The sequence below is a fragment of the Ursus arctos genome, unplaced genomic scaffold (assembly GCF_023065955.2).
Source record: "Ursus arctos isolate Adak ecotype North America unplaced genomic scaffold, UrsArc2.0 scaffold_16, whole genome shotgun sequence".
Taxonomy (NCBI): domain Eukaryota; kingdom Metazoa; phylum Chordata; class Mammalia; order Carnivora; family Ursidae; genus Ursus; species Ursus arctos.
In genome coordinates, this window is record NW_026622830.1 from 26,697,995 (window position 1) to 26,725,524 (window position 27,530).

Sequence of the window (27,530 nt, forward strand, 5' to 3'; positions counted from 1 at the left end):
AAGCACAAAATGACATTTTTCACAAATTAAGTGAAAAACACAGGACTGAAATTTTATCTGCCCTTCTCTTCTCACCTGATAGTCTACCAGTAGCTCAGGACCTTTGAAGTATCGGGAAGCAACTCTGACATTATATTCTTGGCCAGGATGGTAAAACTCAGCCAAACCCCAGTCTATTAGTCGTAGCTGAAAGAAAAAAAAAGAATAAATCATGAGCAATTTTATCTTTCAAGCTACCCCCCACACTGCCATCAGAGTACTCTTAAAAATACCCTGTCACTCTCTTATGGAAACATTTCCAGTGACTACCTAGTGCATTTAGAATGAAAATCTAACTTCTTGGGACACCTGGGTGGCTCAGTGGGTTAAGCTGCCTGCCTTCGGCTCAGGTCATGACCACGGGGTCCTGACACTGAGCCCCCCACTGGGCTCCCAGACTTGTGCTCATGCTTTTCTCTCTCAAATAAATAAAATCTTAAAAAAAAAAAATTAAACTTCTTGGCTCGGCATACAGGATTCTCCATATCTAGCTCCTGTGCTCCAGTGAGACTTAGAGTTCCTGAAAAACATCATCTCATTTTGTAATTCTGCACAATTTCTCTAACTGCTCCTTTGACTAGAATGTCTTCCACTGTCCAACCTAGACTCCTAAATGAACATAGCCCAATCTTTTGAGATGTTCAAGTCAGCCCTTCAATGAAGTCTTTTCTAATTATCCAAGTAGAACTAACCCTTGCCTTTAGCCCCCTGAACCTCAAATATACTTCACAGAATCTACAACTCTTTACTGTTTGTTTTCTACGTTTCTTTTTCAATTATGTATTGTAAGCTCCTTGAGGGAAGAGACTGTGTAATTCACTTCTGCAATTTTTAGAATTCAACATAATGCCTAGTACACAGAAGAAAAATATTTGTGGGGTGTCTGGGTAGCTCAGTCAGCTGGGCATCCAACTCATTGAGTTTGGCTCAGGTCATGGTCTCAGGGTTGTGGGATCAGGCCCTGCATCAGGCTCCATGCTCAGACGGAGTCTGCATGTCCCCCTCCTTCAGCTCCTCTCCAAGATCGCGCTCTCTCTCTCAAATAAACACATAAACAAATAAATACATAAATTCCTAAGAAAAAGAATTTGCTGAGTGAATGAAGGGAAAAGCCACACAAACAGCTCCTATCAAAATGTATCCACAAAATCGAAGAAGAAGTAGGCAAGCCCAAGAGGCAGCCTTACTTGCCCACTGTGCAAAGCATGGCAATGATGTGAAGTACGAGCGGCAGGGCCTGAGCAGCGCCGGAGCACTCTCGCACCATCTCTGTAAGTTCACTGTGAACTAGGTACGGTGTTTCGTTTCAGTCACGAAGGGAAATGTAACAAAAGGTACAAAAGAAAGCATAACCTTTGTATGCTTTTTCTTTTTACCCCTTAACATGAGTGCTTCAGAGCTCTCTTTGACCTTCTTTTCTTATGAACAAGTACTCCCAGATGACCACTTCTGGTCTGTGGCTTCACAGACAGCACCTCAGCTTTTTCCACTCAGACTCTCTGGCCCATGCCTCCTGCCAGCTGACTCTTGCAATCACGTAACAGACGTATCAAAACCAAACTTTTTTTCTCTTTTTAAGATTTTTTTATTTATTTGAGAGAGAGAGAAGCAGACTCCCTACGGACTAGGGGCTTGATCCCAGGACCCCGAGATCATGACCTGAGCTGACGTCAGTGGCTTAACTGACTGAATCACTGAGGAGCTCCAAAACCAAACCTTTGATTATTCCCTGCAAACTTGCTTCACTCAGCCTCTCCCTTCTCAGTTAAAGGTAATTTATTCATGCTGTCGTTCAGGTAAAAAATGTTCACCCTGGATTCTTGTTTCCCTTACACCACACCACAAATCTGTCAATTGGCTCTACCATATTCTGACCATAATCATCACATCCACTGCCATCGCCACCCCTTGTCTGACTTACTGCAACAGCCTTTTCTCCTAACTGGTCTCTTTGCTTTCACCTGTTCTCTACCTCTGTTCTCCACAAAGCAAAAGCTTTTCATTAAAAAACGATTATAAATTCACACAAAGTTGGAGATGTTCTGTAAATCCTTCACTCAATTTCCCCTAATGGGAACATCTTGCGTAACTACAGTACAGTACCAAAACCAGGTGATCGATATTGGTTGGCACGATTCAGACAGACCTTATTTTCCAGTTTTACACACATGCAGGTGTGTAGTTCTTTACAACTTTATCAATGTGTAGACTCATAGAACTTCCAGAAGATACAGAACTGTTTCATCACCACAAATGTCCCTTGTGCTATCTCTTCCCCTTCACCTCCTAACCCCTGGGGCAACTCCTCTGTTCTCAAGCTCCGATTCTGTCATTTTGAAAATGGACTCATTAGTGTAACTTTTAATGACTGCTTTTATCCCCTCAGCATGAAATCAACCAAGTGATGCATTATCACTAGTTGAAACTTTCATTTTTTTCCTCTTTAAAGATTTGTGAGCAAGCATGCACGCGAATGGGGGGAAGCGTAGAGGGAGGAGAAGCAGACTCCCCACTGAGCAGGGAGCCCAATGTGAGGCTTGATCCCAGGACCCTGAGATCATGACCTGAGCCAAAGGCAGATGCCTAACCAACTAAGCCACCCAGGTGCCCCAATCTGGCATTTTTCAAATTGGCTGTGCCACTCCATGTCCCCACCAGCAATGCATGAGATCGAGTTTCTCTGTATCCTTGCCAGTATGTGGTAGTGCCACTTTTTATTTTAATTGTTCTAACAGATACGTAATGAATTTTTTAAAAATATGAGTGAGAATATGTCAACCTGCTGCTCAAACCCTGCAAAAAAACTCTGCATCTTCAGAGAAAAGGGCTGACAATGATCTTTAAGGTTTTATATGATCTGGTTCTCTTTACCTCTTTGATCTCATTTTGTTCCTCTCCTCTGTTCATTCTATCTAGCTCTATCTGTTCCAACATGCCAGACACACTCTTGCCTCAGGGCCTTTGCACCTGCGATTTCTTCTATCTGGGACACATTTGTTTTTGTGATTACATGGCTGGTTCCCTCTAAGTGTCATTAAAATGTCACCTTCCCAATGAAACCTTCCCTTTACAAACCTTGTTTAAAACCGCAGTAACCTCCACCATTCCCTATTCATGATTTATTTCTCTTCCACATCTTTTTTTTTTTTTTTAAATACTTTACTTATTTGAGAAAGAGAGTGTGCAAGAAAGCACGCATGCATGCAGGAGTTGGGGAGGGGCAGAGGGAGAGAAGTAGGCTCCCCACTGAGCAAGGAGCCCAAAACAGGGTTTGATCGCAGGACACTGGGACCATGACCTGAGCCAAAGACAGACGCTTAACTGACCAAGCCAGCCAGGCGTCCCTCTTCCATATCACTTTTAACTTTTTATCCCACCAGCATCCCACAAATGCAAGCTCCCTATGGACAAGAATTTTTTTGTCTATTTGTTTCACACCTACATCTCTAGCCTCTAGAACAATACTTTTTACACAGTGTGAGTCTGAAAGAATTATTAGCTGATGAATAAATCAACTATGTCTCCGAAGTCTACAATGGATAGCCATCACTGCCTACAAAAGGTGGGCTGATCACCTTAAAAAATGGACTATAAAGCCATGTGGTCAGTGCAGCTCTACTAAAATCACCTGTAGAGCTCAGGGACCTCTTGACACTTGCTAATAAGCAGCAGCATTTTCTGAATATTTTATCTGCACTACAACTGTGTATACTTAATTCTCACAATAACCTACTGGCACACAAACCAAGTATTATTATACCCATTTTACCAGTAAGAAAAAGGAAGCAAATGAGAAAGGAGTTTCCCCAAGAGACTAATTATTTAATAAATGAAACCAGAAGCCAGCTTTCCTGCCCAAAAGTAATCTCTATGCCCAACGTGGGGCTTGAACTCATAACCCCGAGATCAACAGTTGCATGCTCTACTGAGTCACCTAGGTGCCCCAAATCTGTTTCCTTCTTGATAGTATTCTTAGAAATATGAATATTGATTTCAGCATTCTGATTTGTTAATGAGTTCATTCACTTACCAAACATTTATCAAGGGTTTAATAGGTACCAGTGTGACTGTGACAGATGTTGAAAATGGGGTGATAACTCTTATCATACAAATAACACTTGGCAGTCTATCACATTACCTTTCTGTGCTCATGATCAATCATGACATTATGGGGCTTCACATCTCTGTGCATAATACCCATGCTGTGACAATAATCCAGGGCCTGTGGAAGGAACAGGTAAAAAAGAAAGAGTTAGCTTGCTGAAGAGTGATTTTCTTATAAAGTCTTCTAACCTTTTACTCCATAGTTTTCCTTCTAGCCTCACCCCCGGGATTAAAGGTTAGGACAATCACTCCCATGCTAGTCTTCAGACACCTGTTCAAGATCCTATAGTCAAGCAAACTCACAGCCTCTGAACTTCAAGTTCTGTTCCTACACTGTTGTTTCAACTTCCTTTCTGTTCGAAAACACCCAAAGTGTATACCAATTGCATTATTTCTAATCTTTCCCGCTTACCCAAAGGCTGGATTACTTTCACAAACATACACCCCTCAGAAGAAAACTGGTCTGTACTACAAAACTCTCAAAGAACAATAATCCTTTATAGCTAAGAGTCCACAATAGCGGTTGGCAAACCACAGCCCATGGGCCAAATGTGGCCTGCTGCCTGTTCTTGTGGATAATGTTTTACTGGAACACAGCCATACCTATTTGTTTGCATACGGTCTCTGGCTGCTTCTGTGTTGGCACAGCAGATATGAGGAGTGTGAGAAAGACCCTCTGACCCACAAAGGCAAAAATTTTACTGTTTGTCCCTGTACCTGATTTATGACATCAAATCTGATTTGAAAACCATGTCCAATCTGAAACTAAGGTGAATTGAGCGGCATAACCTTTGGTGTTTGCTAATCCCAGCCTTCAAGCCAGCTCATGTCACTGGCCAAGTTCTCGTCCTTCCTGAAGAACAACTTGGGTTCTTATGGTTCCCAGGGCTAGACAAGTATATCCTTAACTTTGTGAAGTCCTGCTTGCCACAATACTGCATGAGCCAACGGAAAGATCAAGTATCTCTGCTGGCATGGTCTCTTTAGGGCACTACTAAAGTTCAAATGCAGGCTTTATAGCACCCCTCATTTTTAAGAAACTTTAGCCACCTCTTAGCAATTTTCTCATCTGTAAAGCTGATCTTAATGCCTATTAGGAGCAAGGTAATTGGTGATCCCACTTTAGAAATCAAAGTCCACTCTAAGTCAGCAATCTCTAAGAAGAGATTTACGTAATCCTTAGGACAATGACCCTTTGAGGGCTGAGCTAGTTTACTGTTTTACTTGTTGAATTTTAAGTAAAATAAAGTATACCAGAAGGTAGCGTATCAGAAGTTATTTTTGTAAGTTTTGACGATTTAATTATAACATTCATAGGAGCACGACAAAGATGACAAGTATTTTTTAAAGGGTTCCCAGTTCACTTCTAAATGCCGTTTCCAAAGCATTCTAAATTACATTCCTACTGGACTCTATTCCATAATGCTTACATTACCACACAGGCTCTGATGTTATTAACTTACTAAAATTTTCTATGAGGAGGTCCTTTCTTTCAACATGCTTTTCAAAGGTAACTCACTGGCTTTTCCACAGTTAACTGGACTACTTAACAAAAGGAAGATCAAACTAAAGATATTTAGTATTCCAGGTTCCCTTACCTTCAGAATCTCATACATGTAAAATCGAATATCATAGTCTGTTAACGTCTGGTACAATTGCTGTTAAAGACAAATGCAACATTTGAGCCGTGAAAATAATGCTGATAGGAAGGCAATTTCTTATCTTTGTAGTAATTCAAAACAAGACTTGGCTCATTTGCTACTGTTCCAAGATCTGTCTGTTCACCGGTCTCTACTTCCCCAACAGAAAATTTGCTTTTTAAAGGAGACACTTTGGGTCCTTAACTCTATATGTAAAAGTGAAGACTTACTTAAACCTACGCTGCTCAAGCTATAATCCACTGTTGGGAACATATCAATTTATATAAGCAACATGCATTGATGTTATACATTTGCAATTTAGTCTGCTTTTCATTTATCTCCAGACCTTCTCATACAAGGCATTTTGGCAAATATATAGCCTCCTGAGTAGGGAACTAATCCATTTTTGGCTTACAAATTACAGGCACTGTGGATCACCAGTGGGTATGCAAGATGGCTTGCTGACAAATCTGTCAATTTAACAGAACTATTCGTGTCCCAGTTTGAAAGTAAACTCCAAACAACTGTCATGTATCCTTTCCAGGTTCCAAAAAGTTGAAGATTTTTTTTTTTTTTACATCTACATATCATTAAATGGTTAGTGATATACCCTGACAGTTTTCCTTAAGTAATCGTTCTGATTCTAAAACAGTTCTTTTTCCTTTTTTCCTCCTCTCAGCCAAGGATTCACCCATTTATTGATATGTAACATTCTTAATACTGGACTGCTGCAAAGGCCAAGTCAAATAACTTCACAGCTTGTAACCCAAGAGAGCGCCCATATTCCTGTGCTGTACTGGAATTAAGAACTATCTGAAATAAGCAGGCCACTGGATGGGATGGAAGTCAGAGATCTGTTGTAGAGGTTTGTATTATTACCAGACTTTACGCCACCCTTCTCTACCAACCCTCTTTTAAGATCTATAGCCCAGAGTTTCTGAGGAATCCCAAGGTATAAGCAGTCCTTGCTTGTACATATAAAATACATTCCTTCTTGAATACAGTTGTTTTAAAGTGAAATGCCCTACAGCCAGATCCTGACTGAACATGTGCTGTGGCCTTTTATTAGGTCTGACATCTGCAGAAACTGTCAGATGAATGGTAAAGGTGGTGAGAAGTAAATGTACTGGTAATTAAAAAGACCACAAAACAAAAGAGCAGAATATCAAGATGTGGAAAGTGGATACTTCTTGTGCAGGAGTTTCTCTACCTTAAAATTCAGCACTATAAGGATGAAAAGCTCTTTTTAAGCAAGTTAGAAGGAAGCTCTTCTAACAGTAACGTTGCTAAAAGGCTTTCTATGTGGTCTAAAAACCCAACACCTCGAAATGGCTGGTTATATATTATACCTTGAAGTCTGTGTTGTTTACGTGTTCAAAAACCAAGGCAGGGGTTCGTGACTAGGGGAAAGAAAAAGAAAACACACATTAGCAACAGCCCTGGCAGCTTTAGCGGGCACAATGTTTGCAGATACTACGTGGTGAATTTGGTAGTCCTTGCCTCAGTAGTAGGAAACCCTCTACTGCTACAAGCCCTCCCCGCTCTGATCATCACCACACTTAGGTCACTTTTGGGATGGATTTCAAACAGAAGACATGGAGCTGAAGTCTCACCAGGCTCTAGGCAGCCCGACAATGCGCCCATCGCCCATCGGCATCGGACCTGAGTTTGCAAAATGGATTAACACATTTCAGTTTCCAGTGCTATCAGTCTCTTAGCCTAGAAGAATAAGAAATAGTCTGTGGGTGGAGGTCTCTTTGAAAGAAAGACCCAAGCTAGTTAAATGGTATAACTGATTAAGCACTTTTAAAGCAGGACTTAACGGGGAAAATAAAGAGGCCAGTTGTGCTCTGGGTCAAACACCAGCTCAGCCCTGGTGGGCCTTACCAGCGCCTACTATACTCACCACAGGGTCTTTTACAATGTCTGCCAGTGTGATGATATTGGGACCGCCTCGTAAATTCTCCAAAATCTTTATTTCACGCTTGATTTTCTTCTTCTTTACTGGCTAAAAGGGTAAAAGTGTATCAGTGAAATTATTTCAGAGTATTTCAATATGTAATATAATACATAAATGGCTTACTTATGAACTCTTTGAAGGAAGGACATGTGTCCGTCTCATCTCTGAATCCCCTTCTCCTAGCCCTGTGCCAGGTATTCTGCGGTACTTAGCAAATGTTGAATTGAAAGAAAAAAAAGATTTTCATCCCAAAGGCTAGACTTCTGCAGAACTAGCATTTAATTCCAGTTGTCAATCTTAGCATGTTAACTTTTTAAAACTATACAAACTAGGAATGTAAATGGTAACACTAAGATGTATCTTATGAAAATCTCTGTCAATTAAGATGAAACATGGGCTCTTCCCAGTCCTTCCTCTAAGTCTATAAACACCCTAGGGGCACCTGGGTGGCTCAGCTGGTTGAATGTCTGACTCTTGGTTTCGGCTCAGGTCATGATCTCAGTCGTGAGATTGAGCCCCGTGTTGGACTCCGTGCTCACCGCAGTCTGCTGGGATTCTCTCTCTTTTTCCCTCTGTCCCTCCCCCGTGCACACTCTCGCCCCCTGAAAATATATTAAATGAATAAAACCTTAAAAGAAGTCAGGACCAACAGCCAGGATGGTCAAACCATCTCTGTGCAGCATAACTTTGTGGGTTAAATGCTGGTCTTGAAGTCAGACTGTATAAGGTGAATCACACTTTCATTACCTGCTGGCTGTGTGCCGACAGCAAATTACATAAGTTCTCTAAGCCTTTCATTATAGGTAAAAATGATCAACAAGAGAACATATATCTGAATATGGCCGGGACAAAACCCATAATAGCTGTCAAGCTTTATTGCCAGTATTTCTAAAAATGAACCCCTCCCTCCCTTTTAAAAATACCACTCTGCAGAGTCCCCTGAGTCTATCTTCCATGTTCCTTTGACCTCACCCATCATTTTTACATTTGTCCTCATACAGAAAGAAATCCTTTCCATTTTTCTGAGGAGGGCTTTGGTCCAACTGCACCTCCTCCACAAAGCATTTCTTCTAAATAGTCTCAAGCAGTGCTAGTCCAAAAGAGATAAAATGCAAGCCACGTGTATTTTAAATGTTCTAGTAACCACATTAAAAAAGTGTAAAGAAACAGACAAAATTAATTTCAATACATTTAACAAAAATATATCCCAATTCTTATCATTTCAACATGTAACTCAATTTAAAAAATTACTAATAAGCAATTGTATATGTATTTTTTTGTACTAAGCCTTTGAAATGGAGTATATTTTATCCTCACAGCATATCTCAATTTGCACTAGCCACATTTCAAATGCTCAGTAACGACATGTGGCCTGTGTCTGCTACCCTGGACCGTGTATGCAGGTCTTTCCTAGGGTGTCAGTCACCCCAGACTACTGATACACTGCATATGATTCTTAGAAATTGTTTTAAGTATGTATCATCTCTTCATCAACATCATTAGCAGTTACTAAACTTCATGATCAACAGTCACCTGGATTTTTACATACACAGCTTTCCAGGTCCCACCTCGAACCGCTGAATCAGAATCTTGAGAACGGAGCTAGAGAGCAATTCTTAGATACTTCCTAGGTTGATACTCCAGGTCTAGGAACTACCACACCGTACTGTAAACTCTTGTAACCTTGCCTAAAATCCTAAACATGTGGTACAGACACAAGCAATCAAGTCTTGGATACACACCATCCTCAAAATCTGGCTTTGTAGCTATGCAGCTTTGGGAAAAGCACTTAAACGTTTCTGAATTAACACTTGCCTTGAAGAACTGTTGGAATGTAAATACCAGTTAGAACAGGGGTCAATTCAAAGTAGACAATAAATGAAAACTGTTACTAATAGAGACTCCCACAGTATGCATTTAATTCAATCCATAGCTCTTAGCCTTGTTATTAGAACTCAATACACTCTGACTGGGAAGAAGGCTGATTAGAAGTTTTCTCTTTTTGCTTGAACTATCAGATCTTTTTGACCTGCTAGAGTATCTGGGAGATCTTTCTACCCTCCAAGGACTAACCCATCAATCTATCCCCTGTTTCCTACTAAATCACTATTTCCCAACTACCAGTTTATGGTGGAAAGCTACTGGTTTATGAAACTTTTCTTCTACAGAATCCTTAAAATCAATAAATTTACAAAGCTGGTTTGTGACAGACCAGGCAGGTGACTTAAAGCCTAATTTAATGTGGTCAATGCAACTATTCTGTATTAATAAATAGGTGGGAGAGATTAAAAATTTTAAATACAGTTTATGAATGAACTTCATCTACACTTATAACCATCTATATAATTACAGTAAAATATACAGTACAGTTGGGAAAAGACTGAGCTGAAAAGTCTTTTCAACACCCCCCCCCCCAATACAATGACTCCCAACAACCTAGAAGAGATAAAAATCACAAAACTTAAGACTGGAAGGAAATGCAGAGATGGTATTTTCCAGGTGACCACCAATTTAATCTCCCTTTCCAAGTTCCCCTCCCCTGTATGGTCACTCGACACCTTCTACACGAAACAATTCTCACTTGTTTCTTCCGCTTTTCTTATCTTGTGCATTCTAAATCACACTTACCGCTTCTCCACTCCCACCCACACCTATCCAAATCTTCCTTTGAGATTCAGGGCCTGAAAACAGCTCCTGGGAGCTTTTCCTAACCACCGCCTTCTTCTGAACTGTGAAACCTACTGTTTGTGACTTTTATATGACTCTACATAACCTATCACTTTATCCCATATCCCTTTCCATATAAGTATGATCCTACAGTTACACAGAAGTTCAGCCTCCAAAGTATATTTCTATATATAATTTTTTATTTGCTCCTCATACCAACTCTGAGAAAGACAGGGAAAGCAAGATCATCTCATTTGCACAGATGAGCAAACATCTTAGGTTAAAAGGACTACCAAGTTAATTACTTTTAGAGTTTGGACTAGAATCCACATGTTCTGATTTCCAGCCTAGTTCTCTATGTGTGGTAAGACAGATATACACACTTCAACTTCCTGATTCCCAAAAGGTGTGCCATGGCACCCTAGCAAATTTGTAGGCGCTCTGTGAAATTTCTAATTTTTGAGAGAAACACCAATTAGCATACAATATCTGCCAGATACAGAGCATACTACCGGCGTGAGGTAGTTCATAGTTTCTACATTAGATCGTACTGCATTCCTTTTGATGGCATATTTTTGTGTAGCTGGGTTTTCAGCTGCTGCTGTGATAAAAAGCAAATACTGTACAAAAATCAAGGTTGAAAAGGAAATGAAGCTATTGGTGTCCAACTTATTCCAACATCTGAGAAGCTGTTCAGTGATTGACAGGTGTACGTACATATCCCAATACTAATCAGTTATGGCTATATAAGAATAAAATTATATCTTTCTTTCAATTTATGCACATAACATTTTAAATGGCACCCAAGCTAAAATAAACACTTGTTATTTGGACCTAACTACTTAAAAGTTACTGAAACAATATGGGTGGCTATAAATTGAGAAAGTCTGGGAACCTCTGCTTCTCAGTGTCAAATATATACAAGTTCCTACGGCAAGAACTATATGCTAAGTTACTGCACAGTACAGTTATAACTAACTTACAAGCTGCATACTGGTAGCCCATTGGCCAAACCTGGCCTGTAGAGCATTTTTAAAAACTCTTGAGCCAACATTTAACAATCAGGGTAATTCACATATAAATATATATAAATTTCTACTTTATTTTTGCAAAAGAGCATCAAGCAACACTAGACTTGCACTACGGCAAAGCAATTATCAGCCGGAGCTGGAGCACAGGCAGCAGTACCCATCACCTACATCCTCCAGACATGGGAACTTACGTCCGACTCGCTACATGGATGGCATCTGCCGGCCATTTAAAGGCCTGCATTTCTGACTCGTCATCCTTACACAGAAGAGGTAACAACCTCTTGAAAACAAAACGATGCACTGTAACTAAAAATCTAGGAAATCAGTATTAGGCAAAACCTAGAAGAAAGAAGATTGAACCTTTACTCTCTTCCTCTACCACTATCTAGCTGTATGACTTAAGTCAAATCGCTTCTTTTGCTTCAGTTTCCTGATCTGTCAAATAAAGAGAACCTCTTCTAACAATTTCACAGGATACAATAAAATAAAGAGGTTAAAGCACTCCCCAAACCCTTTCAAATGCTACTTTTAAAAAGGTATTTCAAAAAATTTAAGTACTGTTACTTAAAAAGATCTAATTTCAAATATCTCTGAAATTATAATCTCTCTTCTTATACTCACCTTGAGAATTTTAACAACAACTTTTTCATTATTTGTGATGTTGATGGCTTCAAAAACTTCACTGTATTTACCCCGGCCTAATTTTCGAACCAGCTGGTAGTCATCTTGATTACTGTAAACAGAAAGAATCAAAGTCACAATGATTTTAAAAGTTCAAACTATAGGGCACTAATTAACTCTAAAAACTCTTACTACCAGGAGGAGTAAAAGAAATAAAAGGTATTTCAAATAATCTCTGTATTTAAAAAATTGGGCCATTAATTAAAAATGTGTGTTCCAAGTCCTCAAATTAGAAAAATTTAAGCCTTTCAGTTATTCTTTCCAATTGCTTATATTTCTACTGACATACCACACATAGCTCACTTATATTAGGGTTTGTTGTGTGTGTGTGTGTGTGTGTGTGTGTCCAACAACAGATAGCTTTCCCCTGTAGAATAATTTTTATATATCCTGTCCTCTCATGCCTGACCCAGCAGAAAGTCAACGTATTATAAAAATATTTCAATTCAGCCACACTTTGGAAGCAGCAGATTTTTAATGCGCCTTTTTGCAAGTAAGTGGCTTTCAACATATAGGCTTGACCTCCCACCTGCCCTCCAAGGCAAGCCCTGAGAACAGTCCACGTAGTGGAGTTTGCAAATCACACCACAGATCATGAACCATAGTTAGGGATCCCTTCCTCACTTTTACCCATATTCCATGACCACTAGCACCATCAGAGGCAAAAAATAAGGGAAATGCCAACATTTTCTCCCTGCCTCTGATTACAACTTAGATGACTTTGCTTTAAAGAATGACAAACATGGTCCTTTAATAAGGCCTAAATTCTATTTACTCCTGCTGGAGACACTGAAAATCCAAATAACAAATTAGCCATCCATTTTTCTCAAGCAGCTAAAAAGAAAGTGAATGAACAGACAAGGCAAAAGGTACTAAGGACAACAGACAATGTATTAAGGCAGGTCTAGGGGAAGGAAGCTCTTAGTTCTGGTTGAATTCTCCTGTGGGATGGACACAGAAAACAAATGCAAGCAAGCAAACAGCACCATGCCAAAAACTCAAAAGGGCTGTTTAGTGTTAGTTAAGCGGAACCAAGTGCAAAGCACTCAATTTGAAGAGAGTGGTTGAAATCTCCTTAGCAAAACACAGGTATTCCTAGACTCCAAAGCCTGTGATATGAGGGGAAGTGTTAGAATATCCATAATGACATTTACTGATATTATACCACTGGTTCTTGATGGTCTCTTTGAAACACACTGTGCCTCTTTGTGCAGAGGCGCTGCACTTACTGTTAAAAATCATGGTCCCATCAGGATGACAATACACCCTTATGCCAATTTTGAGAGACTCCCTTTAACCACTTACAGGTTATATACATCACATGTGAACAGATATAAAATGTAGCATAAGGGAGCTGTAGCTTTATGTGTTTTCAAATACTTTCTTTTGCATTCAATGTCAAAAGGCTTTTATCACAGTAAGTATGACCTGATCAATTAACTAAATACATTCTGGGACAACAGATGTAAACATCCAAAAGAGACTGCACAGAGAATGAGGGGCAAACACAGCTGTTCAGGTAGACTGCAACTATTCAAAATGGAATTTGGGCTGAATTCCATGTTACACATGGCTAGCCTCATGATAAGGGCAAATGTTGATAAGGGTTTAATTTTGCTTCTATCAGAAAGAGGACATCTTTCTGGAGAACTATTTTATCCTTCAGTATCATCATGGGACAACACTCTCTGACCTCAAAAATATTTTACGTAAGAGTTTGGTGTTTTTAAAGTCTCTCAAGTATTAATTCTCACCTAAGTGGGAAGCCCTTAGATGAGCTGAGCTGACAGGTAACTCTTTGATACCCGCCTTTTATCCAGAATATGTAAGTCCAAGGAAAGAATAAGAGACGGAAATAATTTTTATATGGTAAGCCCATCAGAACACTTAATTTGCCAAAGCAATACCTTGCTTCTCTACTGCAGAAGTAAACACAAATCGGGTTTCAATCTTGAGGTTTATAAATGCACAGTCAGGAAGGATTCCTGATACAAGTAATTCAAAAAATCCACAAGAGTCAGCCCTTTGAGCGAGGACAGTGAAGTAAAAGGAAACAATTACCCCCACTCCACCACGTGTGACTCATAATCCCAGTACTCTCGGGGTCTGTGCGTATTAACATCTGTGTAAACTCTGGCCCTGCTTGGCACGGGTCCCGACATGTCAGACAGGTTGGCGAACGAAGGTGGACTTGATGTTTGGAGATCTGGTGGTCACTGTGTTCAGAAGCAGCTGGGGGTAAGACCTTGTTTCAGACCTGTTTTCTTTAAACTGTGAACATAAAGTACATAAAGGCCAAGGAATTATTTTTTAAAAGCACATGGGAAGAAAAAAAAATTCATCTTACAATAATGGCCTCAAATATACCTCTGGCTCCTCTATCTGTTAACCAATGACTAGATCCCAAATGTGTTACCACAGTGTTTCCTGTAACTTGGAAAGAAAATAATAATAATAAACTCAAAAAACATACTTAAAATTAAATTGGCCCTAATCCTATTCTGCGAAGTAGCTTGTTACCTCATCTAAAGTCTGGATGTTCTTTATTAAGATAGCCTGGAAGGGAAAAATGGCATCAAGGATAGACCCATCAATATTACTACCATTTATACAATGCACAGAAATTACTGGCAAGAACAGCTTTCTATGGCTCAAGTAGGAGTGTTAGAAGAGTGGCAAAGCCAGGAGTACAAACTGTCAGCCTGACTCTAATGGTTGATGAAACCAGGAAGGGAATAAAGACTTGTTCTCATACATTAAAGTTCAATGTCTTTTTATATAGACCCAAATCATTTGGGGAACCTTGCATAATAATCAGTAGATCCTTAATTACCATCTGAAAGACACAATTTCATTAAATTTAGAAACAAATAATTTCCTCTTGATTTATTTAATACAGGAGCAAGCTTAATAAATACTGGTAGAAGACAGTAATACATATTGCTTGAACTAATGCTAAATTTGACATAGAAGGAAAAGTGGTGAATTTTAGAAACATGTTTTCTACCTAATCGGTAAATTAAGTTTACCTAGTTGGTAAACTGTGATGTCTTCGCTGACCATTCCAATCTATTTATCTCCATTTAATGATTCCTATAGCATTTGTTGAGTCCCTTTACTCTGCATTTAATTAAAAATGTACTGAGTCTCCAGATTTCATAACCTGAGAACACATCACCTATGCAGTTTTCTGGCCCAGACTGTGTAATCTCAACTTAATTACAAGGAAACATTGGACAAACAGAAAACGAGGCAACTTCTATAGAAAGTGGGGGGATACACTGTACTCAAAATCGTCACTATTACAAAACATAAAAAAGGAAGGCAGGATGGAAGAGACATGACTATACACACTGTCCTATCCCTAGACTGTATCCTGTACCGGAGCAGGGTAAATTATATAAAAAACAATACTATCATATCCACTGCCCCACGGCAGACAGCCTCTCCTCTGCTGTCCTGCCTGCTGCTCCCTTGCACTATATTCAATAAACTTCTATCTCCTTTAGGGGCGCCTGGGTGGCTCAGTGAGTTTAGTGTCTGCCTTTGGCTCAGGTCATGATCTCAGGGTCCTGGGATTGAGCCCCATGTTAGGAATCTCTGCTCAGTGGGGAGACTGCTTCTCCCGCTCCCTCTGCTGCCCCCACCGGCTGGTGCACGAGCACGAAAATAAAATCTTTAAAAACAATAAAACAAAACAAAACCTATTGCCTTTAAAAAACAAAACACAAACAGAAAACACACACACAATCAGATCAAATGACAAGACATTTAGATGATAGATTAGGTGTACACAAGAATACACTCACAAGCAAATAAGGTAAAATAGAAAATATTATAACAGGTCGGGGTGCCTGGCTGGCTCAGTTGGTTAAGCGTCTGCCTTTGGCTCAGGTCATGATTTCAGGGTCCTGGGATCAAGCCCCGCATCGGGCTCCCTGCTCAGTGGCAAGTCTGCTTCTCCCTCCCCCCCTGCCCCTCCCCTAGCTCCTGCGCTCTATCTCAAATGAATGAATAAAATCTTTAAAAAAAATTACAATAGGTATATCTGAGTAAAGGGGATACAGATGTTCTTTGTACCACTCTTATTTTTGTTGAAACATGTTATTCATAAAAACTGTGGTAAAACATAAAATTTATCAATTTAACCATATTTTCTTTGAGTAAATACAAAAATGACAGGAGCTGTGGCTAACTTCCAGCCTTGGAGGGCCAAATCAGGGGTGGACATGACATTATAAAGTGAGACTTCATTTTTTTCCTGGAAATCACCTGAGTCACACGGAAAACATTCCCCAACTCCCATTTACTAGTTTGTGCATCTTTCAGTCTTATCACCCACTGTTCCTCTGCTTTCTTAAGGCCTTGGCATTTCCTGTGAAGAGCAGAGCAAGACTATTCATTAATGAAACTCCTGAGAGTCTCAAGTACTTGTTTGACTGACCCTTGCAGCTTTGTGCCTCATCAGCTGGGACCTAATTTATGAACTGGTGGACCGGATTCCCCACTGGGAGGACTACTAGCAGTTCCACAGCACCTGAAGAGGTGCTTCACTTTACTAACACGCAAACCAAATAATCTGTTTACACTAAGAGAACTGTTCACATGAACGTCAAATGGCTGGGCTTCATTACATGGGGAGAAGAAATGCAAGAGTTCTTTAATTGTTCTTCAGTAACCTCAGACAAATAAAATGGTGCAAAGAGGGACGGGGAGAGAGAGTGATAGGCTGGGGATAAAGGTGGGGATACGAAAAAATAAGGGAAGTCATCAAAGATAAACATTATTTTATTAAGAAATAGCACTTCACTTGCAACCTCTGTAAATGTGTATATATATTCATATACAGACTAATATGAAAGAAAGCGATGGGCTAAATTTCTCAATTATTGGCTGGTTCTTTCATACATTCCTTCCTTTGTCCATCCCTTAAATATATGAGCATCTACTATGAAAAAATACCGTTAGGCCTTGGGAATAAAAGGCAGAACAAATGTGAGACAAATATGCCTTTAAGGTTTTATCTGCAGCTAAGGACAATGGAAACTCATTGAGGAGTTTTAAGCAGAAAAGTGACCCATGTATACATTTTGAAAAGTTCACTCTGGCTGGGTGTGGGAAAAGCAGAGGAACAGATTTTGGGAGAAAGAAGGCTGTTAACAATAGCTTATCCAAGAGTGATGATGAAAGCTTGACCTATGGTGACAGCAATGGAGCTAAGTGCACAAATCTGAAGAACAAAATTTGTGGTATAAAATCAATAGCTCCGGGTGGACTGGATAATGGGAGATGACTTTCAGACTTCTGGCTAGAGAGATTAAAAAAAAAAAAAAGAAAAGACTTATTTTATTTATTTTAGAGACCATGTGCACAGGAGAGCAAGGGAGCAAGCATGAGAGCGAGGAGGAGGGGTAGATGGAGGAGAGAGGCAGACTGCCCCATGCAGGCCTTGATCCTACAACCCTGAGATCATGACTTGAACCAAAATCAAGAGTCGGACACTTAACCGACTGAGCCACCCAGGTGCCCCTAGAAGGACTTTTGATACCACTCAATGGGGACAGAAAACTTCTAGAAGAGAGCTCATAGGTCAGGTTTTGGACTTAGGTTAAAATGGATGAGACATTAAAATGGATACTGAAAAGCAATCAGATATTGCAAGTCTGGAGCTAAAAGAGCCTCTCAGCTTTAAATATCTAACCCTCCCAGTTCTATGAGGCAGACATTTCCTTCCCTTCCCTACAAATAAGAAAACAGCCTAAATAAGTTCGGGAGCTTGGCCATGAATACCCAGAGGTTTGGGATTCAAACCTAAGGTGGCTGGCCTACAAGGTTCCAGTGTTCTCATTCCTATAGAACTTATCACTTTGAATCTCATATACAGCAGTCTTCAAACCTTAATTTCCTTAACAGACGCTTCGCTTTCTGAGGTCAAGATCCATGTCTGATTTATCTTTTGACTTTACAGTACCCAGTTCAACGCTCTGCATCTTGCAGAGTGTGTTGATCAAATCAAGGTTTATTTTCAAAAAATGAAATGAAAATGAAGTCTGCCTCCAAAAGGTAGGGTGCCCCTATTCTGGCCATGTGGTACGCAGCTAGGAGAACCGGAAGGCCGACTCAAGGGTTGTTCTCTCCCAGTATTATAGCTTCCTCTGTTAAATAACGGGGCCACGGTTAAGATTTGTCTTTTTCTCCCCACAAGAATTAAAACTAAGAGAATACTGGAAAAACCTTATTTTAGCAATTTTTACAAATGGCTTGTTTAGAAATTAGGTAAAGTGTCTGAGTCCTAGATATCCTGAAGGACAATTTTCCTATCTAGTGTTTATAATACAAGCATACCTTAAGAAAATCTGACTTACAGAGAAAGTATTAACTTTCCCAATAATTTCCATTTTAAATGACCGAACTTCATCCTTCCTGTTCTCATGTAATTGCATAAAAGGAGGTGTAACTCCAGTGGTTAATGATTTCATATGACTACTTCTACCTAAAAAGCCTTCAGACTGATTCTGAAGACATGGTTACATTTTGTTTCTTCAATGCTTAGTCTAACAGAAGCCAATTAATCAACTGAAAACTTTTGTCAACAAAATTTTCCCTACTAAAGTCAGACCACACCTACAACCAAGACAGGTATACAGTTCTGTTTGACCTATTCTTTAATAAAATGCAAGGAAATGAAAACTCCATCTAACCATAAGGTTAAAATGTGTACTGCCAAAATCATATGTTTATCAACATAAATGGAATATAGAATTTTCAATAAACACTCCTCTTGCCCTCCTCAACAAATCTCCCCCTCTTATCTCTTCTACTCCATATTTTTTCAATCTAGCAACTAAAAACAAAATTAGAGGTTCAGTAAATGATCCAATACCAGAAAACTGTGTATCTGATTAATCATTTGTGCCAATGTATTTTTTTTAATGTTTCAATAACACTATTTACAAAATCAGATTACATGCTGGATTTGGGCCAGTGAACTATAGATTGTGCCAATGTATTTTTACAGATGAATTCCCTAGTGGAACTGGAAAAGGGTATTCTCCAACTTTAAATTTAAAAAATTAAGTCTGATTTCAAATGTTAATAAAGTTTTATTAGTTCTTTTAACCCTGATGTGTATTAGGGTCTCCATCTTAAAAAAAAAAAAAAAAAAAAAAACCCACAAAACCCTCCCACCCCTAAATCAACCACAGTGAATGAACAAGATCTCATAATCAGACAGGGCAAAGATTTCTACAGTCAAGAATGCAGAATGTGCTTACACTGCACCGACTGCATGATTTAAGACTGCTCGTTCAGAGGAAAAGCAGTTGTATAAGGAAAACAACACCTTCTCAGCACTGCTGCAAAGAATGAATTCTTCTTCCTAGCAATCAGGCAGTATAAACTGGCAAAAGAGATAGGATTTGTAGAACTCACTCAGGGAAAATATAACTATACTTGCACCTTGTCAAAGTAAAGACAAATCATAGAAACTTGCCTTTTCCCCTTTCTTTCTCTTTTTAAAAAAATTTTTTAAGTACTCTCTACACCCATTGTGGGGCTCGAACCCACAGTCCTAATACCAAGAGTCACACGCTCCACAGACTGAGCCAGCCAGGCGCCCCACCTTCTCCCCCTTTCAAAGTGGCACTGCCTAGAAGGCCAAATGAGCACAAAAAACCAGTAGTTCATACTATCTGAGTTACTTGTTTCGTATGTCCATAGTTGCCCTTAATCCCTGATCCTCTCTTCCTTTCAAATCAAAAGCAGAATGTTCACTCAGTAAGCATTTATTCAACAATTATTATGTACCAGAAAATGTGTGGCAATTGCCAGGAAGCGATTCTTTCTCTAGGCCCTGGAGAATAAAGAAAAACCATCTCTGCCCTTGACAAAGAAACAGTCCACCACAATCTCAAGTGATCAGTGCTTGAAAGAATTAAGTCAGGGTGCTCTGCAGGCACTGAAGGGAATTTAAGTCCCTCACCCACCATCATTCATTCAATAAATATTAATGGAGTACCCCAATGTTTGGGGAAAGCTGCCAGGAAAAAAATATCTAAGCTTAGTTTTGAAGGATGCATAGGAACTACTCAGATGAAAAACAGTAAAACAAGAAACTGTAAAGCACAAGACTTTAAACAAGTTAAGAATTTTAAAGACCTGTAACATTATACTCTAAAATTACCAAAGGCTGGCACAACTCGTCATCCCCTATAAGAAGTATATATCAGATCAGCAAACCCCCCCCCTTTTTTTAAGATTTTATTTATTTATTTGACAGAGAGAGACAGCCAGCGAGAGAAGGAACACAAGCAGGGGGAGTGGGAGAGGAAGAAGCAGGCTCCTAGTGGAGAAGCCTGATGTTGGGTTCGATCCCAGAACGCTGGGATCATGCCCTGAGCCGAAGGCAGACGCTTAAGGACTGCGCCACCCAGGCGCCCCTAGCAAAACCCTTTTATATCAGATTCAGAGAATACTAGTACATTCTACACGACTGTTACTAATGTGCGCCTTAAAAAAGAAATTATTAACTCACAACCATTGCAATTCAGATCTCATTCTCTTTCTTTCTCCACTCATACAGGGAAGCTCTACTACAGAGGTCACAAAGCAAAATGCCTACAAAGGACAAAGAGCTAGGGGGTTTAGATGCATGAAAGTTAACTGGAACTTCTCAGTTTTCAAAGTAAGGAACCAAGATTTCAGCAGGTAATTTTCCTGTTTTCAGTAATGGTGGGCTAGGTTATTTGGGTCAATCTTCCCACTGAGAACAGCTAGAGAATGGATTAAACACACATACACTCACTCTCACACCTACAGACATATACACATTCTCATTTTCTCTCTCTTAAATAAAACAGATAAACAATTATAGCCTACAGCGAAGAGAAAATGAGAATCCAGAGAAGGAAGGAAGGAAGCAAGAAAGCCCAAAGGGTCTTTTTTGATCCCTAAAAATTAGAATTTTGTCCTGACGGATATCAAAGCATATGGCCCTCACAAGGGGAGAAGTATAAAAGGAGACCTTCATAATAAGCTGACTTCAGAGAGTTACAACCTTAGGGTGAGAGTGAAGAGTAAGTGGAAGAGCCAGGAAAGAACTACATCCGTATGGAGGGAGTATCAGATATGAAGCTTGTTTTAAGGTGGTCCCTGGACCTGTGATGTCCAGATACCTGACATGAATAAGCTCTCTGTGGGAAAAAAAAAAGTACCTAGCTATTATGGGCCTCAAATGATTCCTACAAATCATTTTTCAAATATAATATGCAACTTGTAATCAAAGAACTATGTACTGAAGGAAAATACTGCAAGAGTAAAAACTGGCAGAAAAAGAACAGAAAAGTCCTACAGAGACTTCTGATCTTATCAAACTCAAACTCCAAATAACCATGATGACTATGCTTATAGAAATAAGAGATAAGCTTCAGAATATATGCAGGAATAGGATACTCTAGATTTCAAAAAGTGAAAAGAACAAAATAGAACTTTAAAAAAGAAATTGTGAAATGGTTTGATATACTATAGATCAGGACTACAAGAAAAGGAGAAAATGGGACAGGGCAAAGGCAGTATTTGAAAGAAGGGTAATAGCTGATAATTTCCCAGAAGCAATCACACAATCACATTCCAGGAGACAACAAATTCCAAAGAAGATAAAAAAGAAATCCACAACACACAATAATAAAACAGCAGAAAAATCAAAGCAGAGAAGCTGAAAAGCAAGCAGAGAAGTCAGACTACACTCAAAGAAGCAACTCAGAACAGCTGATTTTCCAAAAGCAACAATGAAGCTTGAAGACAATTTAATACTTGCAGTGTGCTAAGGAAAAAAATTTGCCAAATTATAATTCTATATCCAGCAAATAACTCTAAATAAAGAAGACAAAGAACAATAATCCCATCTGGAAGGTTTGCATTGAAAGAGAAAAGAAAAAGCAAAAATAACAAAAATGTATGGGAAAGTTCAAGCAAACCCAGACTTTGGTAAATTATGGCTCCAAGTTATATCATCTATGATGATATCTACTTATAAAACAAAAATATCATGTACTTCGAAACTTTTTAAAGAGGGGGAAAAATTGAATGATAAAAAGAACCCCCCAAAAAGAAAGAAAAAAATTAGAAAAAAAACCCAGAACATAAACAGTGAGATAAAGGTTAAACTGAAATATGACTAATTATATTCAATATAAATGAAATAAATTATCCAGGTAAAGATAAAGACTGTCAGACTGGATTAAAAAAAAAAAAGATCCAAATGAACTAGAAAAATCAAAACAGTTTTGAAAAATAAAGCGGAGGAATCACACAAATTTTAAGTTAATTATTACAAAGCCATAGTTGTTAAAACAGTGTGGTACTGGCAAAGGGATAAAACATAGACCAGTGGAACAGAACGGGGAATACAGAGATAGATCCATACAAATATGGCCTACTGATTTAGGACAATGGTACAAAGGCAGTTCAATGGAGAAAGGGTAATCTTTTCTGTAAAAGGTTTTGGAACCTCCATATACAAAATCATGTACTTCACTCTAAACCTCAAACACCTTATATAAGAAACAGTTTGGAATGAATGGTGGATCTAAATATAAAATATTTAACATTTTCAAACCTTTAGAAGAAAATCTTGTGACCTCGGGGCCTGGGAATAGGATTAGGCAGAGGTCTTAAAACATAATGCCAAAAACATAATCCATAAAAATAAAAATTGATAAGCTGGACCTCATCAAGTATTAAAGTACTTCTTCTCTGTGAAAAACACTGTTAAGAGAATGAAAAATAAACCACATATAGGGAAAACATATTTGTAAATCACAAATATGATAAAAGACTTATTATGTATAATATATAAACAACTCAACAATAAGAAAACAACCCAATTAACAAACAGGCAAGAGATCTGAACAGACACTTTGCAAAAGAATATCTATGAATAAGCCTATGAAAAGACGCACAGTATTGTCAGTCATTAGGGAAAGTCAAATTAAAATAAAAATGAAGGGATGCCCAGGTGGCTCAGGTCATGGTCCCAGGGTCCTGGGATCGAGCCCCGCATCGGCTCCTTGTTCAGTGAGGAGCCTGCTTCTCCCTCTGCCTGCTGCTCCCCCTGCTTGTGTGCGTGCATGCGTGCGCACGCTCTCTCACAAATAAATAAAATCTTAAAATAATAAAATAAAACTGAAATACACTACAGATCTACTAAAATGGTTAAAATTTAAAAATAAAATAAAATAAAAACAGAATACCAAAAGCTGGTGAGGATGCAGAGTAACAGAAATTCATTCCTGTTGGGAATGCAACATGGTATATATAGCCATCTTGGAAAGTTTGGCTGTTTCTTAAAGTTAAACATACACTCACCCTACAAACAAGCATTTCCACTCTTAGGCATTTTTTTCAAGTAAACTGAAAACCAATGTTCACAAGGTTGATAGCAGCTTTATTCGTAATTGCAAAAAAAACCTGAAACAACCAAGATGTACAACAGGTGAATGGATACACAAATGGTGGTACAAGCACACAATGGAAGACAAACTACTGATTTGAGCAACATGGATGAATCTTAAATATATTTCTCTAAGTGAAGAAGCCAGATCCAAAAAGCTACACACTGGGCTGCCTGGCTGGGTCAGTTGGTAAAGCATATGACTCTTGATCTTGGGGTTTTAAGTTCAAGCCCCATGTTGGATGTAGAGATTACTTAAAAATAAAATCTTTAAAAACAACAAGTTACATATTCTGTATTTCCATTTATAAGACATTCTAGAAAAGGCAAACCATAAAGATGGAAAAAGATGAGTGACTGCCCCATGGCAATGAAATGTTCTGTATAATACTGTAGAGGTGGATTTGTTACTGTAAGCATTGTCGAAACCCATAGACCTGTACACACAGCAAAGAATGAATATTACTGAATGTAAATTCCTAGCTCTGTCCACTGAGAGCACCCAGAAACAGTGTCAATGAGTAGCAATGACAATAACTAGTGTCCATATCTTTCTCCAATAAAAGGGATGACAGCTCCTTGGAGAAATGGCTGATTCTAGAATGGGGCAGGAAAAATACAAGATAGCCTGGCAAATCTTGTAATCAAAAGGACATGGAAGCCAATCTGGAAGAGCATCAATTGCCAAAACTTGAACAATGTGAGTAATAATGATGGAATTAGATTGTGACCCTAAAGAGTAAAATTAATATCTGTGAGTCCACACCAATTAAATTTTGAAAATATTCCCTACATAAGAATTCCAACCTACATATTCTTGCAGAAAGAAATAGAAAATTTCCATTAGACCAGCAACAGTAATTGCTATAGCCAAGATCCACTAACAGATGCTAAACTTGGTGAGTAAAACTTTTAGGAGAAACAGGATTATCTGCATAGCCTCTAAGAATCTCCTCCAATCCTCATTAATTACTCTGGTAGTTTTAACATAGTCCACAAATTATTTGGTAGGCTTCCCTTGAGGTGGAACTTGATGTTCCTCCCCTTGAAACTGGGTTGGACTTAGGAAAGCTCTTCTAATGAATAAGTATGTAAAGGGAGAAATAATAATTCTAGAGGGGAGAAACCTGGCAGACACACCTAAACTTTGCTAAAGATAAATTACATTGACATCATATAACCTTGATGCAATCTGATGAAAAAGACATGTCACCTGTGGTATTCTTCTCAAAAATTCATAACCACAATCTAATCATGAGAAAACATCTGTTCAAACCTATACTGAAGGGCATTCTACAATCTCACCAGTCTTCTCCAAAAGTGTCAGTCTTGAAAATCAAGGAAAGACTGAAAAATTATCACAGACTGGAGGAGACTAAGGAGACATGACGACTAACGTAATGTGGTATCCTGGACTGGATCCTGGAACAGAAAAAGCACATAACTGGTAAAATCCAGACAAAGTCCATTTTAGTTTAGTGTATTATTGTTTATTTCTTAGTTTTAATCAAGTGTCATGGTTATGTGAAATGTTAACACTAGGGAAACTGGGTGAAGAGCATTTAAGGACTCTACCTTTACAACTCTTCCGTAAATCTAAAATTATTTCAAAATTAAAAGTTAAATATTGACAATATTTGGTGCTAGAGAGGATGTGGAACAACTGAACACTCTCACACATGCTGATGGGAATGCAACATGGTATAGCTGTTCTGGAAAACAATTTGGCAGTTTCTTATAAAGCTACATTTTTCACATGACCCAGCAATCCCACTCATAGATATTTACCCGAGATAAATAGAAACTAATGTTCATAAAAGCCCATACATGTACATTTACAGCAGCTCTATTCATAATCTATTCATAATCACAATGTTAACCAAATGGATAAACTGTGGTCCATCCATACAACGGAATACTACTGCTCAGCAATAAAAAGGAACTAACCCATTCAATGAATCTCAAAAGCAACACGCTGTTTAAAGAAGTTTCAAAATACTATATATCATTTGATCCCATTTATATAACATTTCTGAAAAGATAAAACTATAGTAATTCAGAACAGAATAGTGGCTGCCAGAGAATAGGAGTGGGAGACTGGGTGTGACTACTCAGGGTACATGAGGGAGGTAATACAACTGCTCTGTCTTGGTTATGATGGTGGTTACCTGAATTTCTGTATGCTAAAATCTACTGAACCGTACACACAAAAAGGAACCAATTTTACTTACAATAATTTTAAAAACAAAATTTTTAAGTGACAAATTATCATATGCTGTATCCTAAAACATAGGATAATTAAACACAGGATAACACAATCAACTTCAGGCCAGTAAATCTAACATTCCTAGAGGAAAGACTTAGCAAAACTAACACAAGAAGAAATGAAAACCCTGAGTAATCCCATAACCAGTTCAATCAGTACTGTAACTGGCTATCAGTTTACAACCTCTGTTCTATTCTAATGTCTTTCTACTGTACAGCTTAACATTTCTAACACCTTTAAAAAGTTTTAAACTTCTAAAACATTAAGCAAATGGGTACTGAACACGCTTTTTCCTTCACTGTGACTTTAATTTTACGACCTCCAATAACGCTTGCTAGGGGAAACTCTACTCACCCTTCAGGAATCAGCCAAGTTTTACATTCACGATAAAGCCTTTCTATACCTCTCCAAAACGAGCCAAGTGCTCCTTTTGGGACCAAAGCACCCCGATATACTCATTACATTATCAATTGTTTTGTTTATGCAATTCTCTCTCCTCAACAGATTATAAACTCAAGGACCTAAACCATAATTTATTTCTCTTGGTATATGTCCTGTATCTATCGCAGTGCCTAGCATGGGGATGTGTTCCATAAATGTTTGAGAGAGTATTAAGATAATAATATACAACATTTTGGCAAAAATCAACCTTGCTTGCACATGGACCTGCTCATGTTCAAAACTGAGAAAAGCACTTTGGCTGTATGATGGGTATTTTTGATCTGCAGCTAATCTTAAAGATGTTCTTTGGTCTTACATGTAAAGCACCTCCATCACCAACACCAGAGGTAAAACAGTCATACTATTATTTCCCAATGAGATATAAAAACAGTCAGTATGTGTGAGAGATGTTTCTTTGGAGCCACAAGCATTTATTTATTTATTAGAGACAGAGAGATACAGAGAGCATGAGTAGGAGTACAGAGGGAGAGGGAGAAGCAGACTCCCCACTGAGCAGGGAGCCCAACACCCATAGATCATGACCTGAGCTGAAGGGAGACACTTAACCGACGGAGCCACTCAGGTGCCCCTGGAGCCATAAGCTTTTATGAGGCTCTGCGATTAACCCAAGTGATCAGCACAGTCCCTGACAATCCGTGATACAGCCACAGAAAGTTATTACTGAAAGATGTGAACCTTGGATTTATAAGGCACCATGAGGTTAGAGAAAGAATGGGAACACTGGAAACACTGAGATGAAGTATGACCTTGGCTCTGCCATTTAACTTATCAGATTACAGTGAGGAAACTGCAGAATATAAGGATTAATACCCTCTCCTACTCTTTCCTTTACTGTCATGGAGGTTACACAGAAGACAACCATACTTCCTGTAGGTTACCAATAAACAGTAAACAACAGGGTGGGTTGCTCTAAACTTGCCAATAGAAAACAGGCTGGAACTTAGGGCAGCAAACGCTGGCTGGCTTCCAACTCTAATGATATGTGAAAGCCTATGGAGGGTCAGTCACTGCTTCTTAGGATTTATATTTATCACTTTTAAACCTAACCAAGTCCAAGACATAGGCAGTTATCTTCCCCATTTTACAGAAGGCAAACTGGAGTCATCTCTATAAGGTCACACAGAGGTGGTGATATTATCTAGATTCACAGCTTACTCATTCTGTTCTACAACTAACAATGTTCCACTTGGCTCACACAGTATTTTTTTTTTCGATTTTAAAAACTCATATA

General features: G+C 38.8%; 1 protein-coding gene across 5 annotated transcripts in view; it reads right to left on the reverse strand.

Annotated features, from left to right (window-relative positions):
• The window catches only part of CSNK2A1 (casein kinase 2 alpha 1), a 54,373-nt gene that overhangs the window by 13,830 nt on the left and 13,013 nt on the right, over positions 1 to 27,530 (reverse strand). For 3 of the 5 annotated variants that reach the window (XM_044385749.3, XM_026503206.4, XM_026503207.4), the window contains exons 2-8: positions 14,184 to 14,393; positions 12,063 to 12,174; positions 7,690 to 7,791; positions 7,133 to 7,183; positions 5,742 to 5,801; positions 4,178 to 4,261; positions 76 to 186 (exon numbers count right to left, since the gene is read on the reverse strand). In XM_044385749.3, the coding sequence (XP_044241684.1) occupies positions 76 to 186; positions 4,178 to 4,261; positions 5,742 to 5,801; positions 7,133 to 7,183; positions 7,690 to 7,791; positions 12,063 to 12,174; positions 14,184 to 14,284 (621 nt within the window). In that variant the 5' untranslated portion in view covers positions 14,285 to 14,393. Of the gene's footprint in view, positions 1 to 75; positions 187 to 4,177; positions 4,262 to 5,741; positions 5,802 to 7,132; positions 7,184 to 7,396; positions 7,504 to 7,689; positions 7,792 to 12,062; positions 12,175 to 14,183; positions 14,394 to 27,530 lie in introns of those variants that run through there. The other 2 variants (XM_048222175.2, XM_044385751.3) reach the window with 2 other exon arrangements.